Source organism: Cottoperca gobio, chromosome 5 (assembly GCF_900634415.1).
Source record: "Cottoperca gobio chromosome 5, fCotGob3.1, whole genome shotgun sequence".
In the NCBI taxonomy this organism is placed as follows: domain Eukaryota; kingdom Metazoa; phylum Chordata; class Actinopteri; order Perciformes; family Bovichtidae; genus Cottoperca; species Cottoperca gobio.
The window spans coordinates 28397806-28400305 of NC_041359.1; the positions used below are offsets into that span (position 1 = coordinate 28397806).

The following is a 2500-nucleotide window of genomic DNA, read 5'->3' on the forward strand; positions in this document are numbered from 1 at the left end:
CCTCTCCTTCTTTTCTCCTTCTTCTTCTCCTTCTGTTTCTCCTGCTGCTGCTCATTCTTCTTCTCCTTCGCCTTCCGTTTTCCTGCTTCTTCACATGTCTTCTCATCCTCCTCCTTTCCTCTTTCTTTTCTTCTTCCTTCTCTTCTCTCCTCCTTCTTCTCCTCCTCTTCTTCTTCTCCGGCGGCTTCTCCGTCGCCGGTGCTTTCTTCGTTCCTCCTTCTGCCTCCTTCTCTTCGTCTTCTTCTTCTGCGCCTTCTCCTCCTGGCTTCCTTTGCTCCAACGTCTTCTTCTTGCCTTCTGCTTCTCCTTGCTTCTCCTTCTTCTCTCCTTCTTTTTCCGTCTCGTCTTCTTCTGCTCCTTCTTCTTTTTCGTCGGCTTGCGGCGTCGGCGGCGCCTGCGCCGTCTGCGTCTGTTAGTACATGGTGCTCCGGCTCGCCTTTGGCGCCTGCGTGCGCCTTCTGTCGGCGGCTTCGGCGGCGTTGTCTGTCTGCGGTCTCCGGCGTCGCTGCGCTCTGTGGGCGCGCCTGTCTGGTCCGGCGCGCCGTCTGCTTGCGGCGACATCGGTCGTCGGTCGCGGCGGCGGCGTCTCTCCGGAGGCGCCGCTGGCGGGGCGGCGGCTCCGGCGGCGGGGCGGAGTCCGGGCGGCGGTCGCCGGCGGTGGCCGTGCGGCGCGAGGGCGGCGGACAGCGGGCTGCGTGCGCCGGCTGCGGCGTGTCTGCGTCCGTGCGGCGCCGGTCGGCGCCTTCGGCGGCGCCGGCGGTGGCATGCGGCGCCGGCGGGCGGCGCCGGCGGCGGCGGAGGGCGCGACGGCGGAGTGGCGGCGGCGACGGCGGGGAAGGCGGCGCGGCGCGGCGCCGGGCGGAGCCGGCGGCGCGCCTGCGGCGGCGCGGCGGAGCCGGCGGCGAATGCGCCGGGGCGCGCAGCGGCGGAGCCGGAGGCGGTCGACGGCGGCGGGGCGGGGCGGCGGCGCAGGCGGCGGCGTTAGCCGGCGGAGCCGGCGGCGGGCAGGGCGCTGCGACGGCGCCGTCGGCGGCGTTACAGTTCTCCGGCGGCTGCGGCTCGGCGTCGGGGCGCCGGCGGCGCGCGGCGGCGCCGGCGGCGGCGGCGCCGGCGACGGCGAGGCGTGGAAAGGCGGCGCGGCGCTGGCGCGGCGCGGCGGCGCCGGCGGCGCCGGCGGCGGCGCCGGAGGCGCCGGCGCCGGCGCGCCGGAGACGGCGCCGGTAGGAGGCGACAGCGGCGGTCCGGCGGCGGCGACAGCGGAGCCAGCGTGCGCCGGCGCCGGCCGGCGGGGCTGGCGGCGCGGCGGCGTCGCCGGAGGAGCGGCGGGCGGCGGCGGCGCACGGGGCGGCGCGCCGGAGGCGGGCGCGGCGGGAGGGCGCCGGCGGGGCCGGCGTGTTATGACGGAGGCGGCGACAGTGCGGCGGAGGCGCCGGGCCGGCGTGGCGGCGGCGACAGCGGCGGCGGCCCGGCGGCGGCGGAGCCGTCGGCGCCGGCTGCGCCGGCGTCGGCTGGGCGACAGCGGCGGCGGTCGCCTGGCGGCTCGTCTCCGGCTGTCTCGCGGCGGCGCCGGGCGGGTGCAGGCTGCGCGGCGGCGGCGCCGGGGCGGCGACTATCGGCGCTCGGCGGCGGCGGCGCCGGCGGCGGGCGCGGCGGCGGCGACAGCGGCGCCGGCGGCGACGGCGCCGGCGGCGGCGGCGGCCGGAGGCGCCGGCGGCTCCGTCTGCGGCGCTGATGGCGCCGTCGGCGGCGGCGGCGCGCGACGGCGCCGGGGCTACAGCGGCGCGCGGCGGCGGCGGCGCCGGCTGGCGCCGGGCGCCGCGGCGATGTTGCGACGGCGCCGGCGGCGGCGATATCTTTAGCGGCGGCGCCGGGGCGGCGACAGCGGCGCCGGCGGGCCGTCGCCGGCGCGGCTTCGTCTTCTCGTCTTTCAATTAGTTTTTTTTTTTTTTCTTCTCCTTCTTCTTCTCCTTCTGATCTTATTCTTGGACATGCTCGCGTCTTCTTTCACTTGAGGACTGAGGAGTTCGGATCATGATGCGTCATTGGATCCCTTCTGCTTTAATTCTAAGTATCAATGAGTGAGTCTTACATCTTCTTATCATTCTCGTCGGTCTTTTTTTTCATCGTCTTCTGTCTTCTTCTGATATTGCTGCTACATGATCGTATGCTGAACTTCTGATTCTAATTAGGAGCCTTAGGATGTTTAATGTCGTATCCTGCTGTCATTCTGCGGTAGTGTGGCTTCTCCTTTCTGGTCCATTTCTTCTTCTCCTTCTTCTTCTCCTTCTTCTTTTCATTCTTCTCCTTCTTCTTCTCCTTCTTCTTCTCCTCCACATCATTAATTGTTAAATCCAGTGTTTTGGACGATGGGAGGTTATTATGGGCTGGCGCTCCTGGTGGGCGTGGCCTTTCTTCTGACGACCGGCCGCTGTGATGTGAGCTGTGCAGGGAGGGACGGCCAGGCGGGAGAAACCAGGAGCTCCGGGTAGAGATGGATATG

At 70.6% G+C, this 2500-nt stretch overlaps 2 protein-coding genes across 2 annotated transcripts in view; one reads left to right on the plus strand and one right to left on the minus strand.

The window, feature by feature from the left end:
• LOC115007816 (serine/arginine repetitive matrix protein 1-like) overlaps positions 1 to 2340 on the minus strand; it is a gene marked incomplete at its 5' end in the record, with an annotated part of 11782 nt that extends 9442 nt beyond the window's left edge. The window contains 3 exons of the mRNA XM_029430818.1: positions 197 to 327; positions 437 to 1916; positions 2194 to 2340. Coding sequence (XP_029286678.1) covers positions 197 to 327; positions 437 to 1916; positions 2194 to 2340 — 1758 coding nt within the window. The remainder of the gene's footprint in view (positions 1 to 196; positions 328 to 436; positions 1917 to 2193) is intronic.
• The window catches only part of LOC115008471 (complement C1q subcomponent subunit A), an 11046-nt gene that overhangs the window by 2696 nt on the left and 5850 nt on the right, over positions 1 to 2500 (plus strand). Inside the window, 2 exon segments of the mRNA XM_075074124.1 lie at positions 2356 to 2474; positions 2476 to 2500. The exon segment at positions 2476 to 2500 is cut by the window's right edge and continues 30 nt beyond it. Of these exon segments, the coding sequence (XP_074930225.1) occupies positions 2367 to 2474; positions 2476 to 2500 (133 nt within the window). The 5' untranslated portion in view covers positions 2356 to 2366.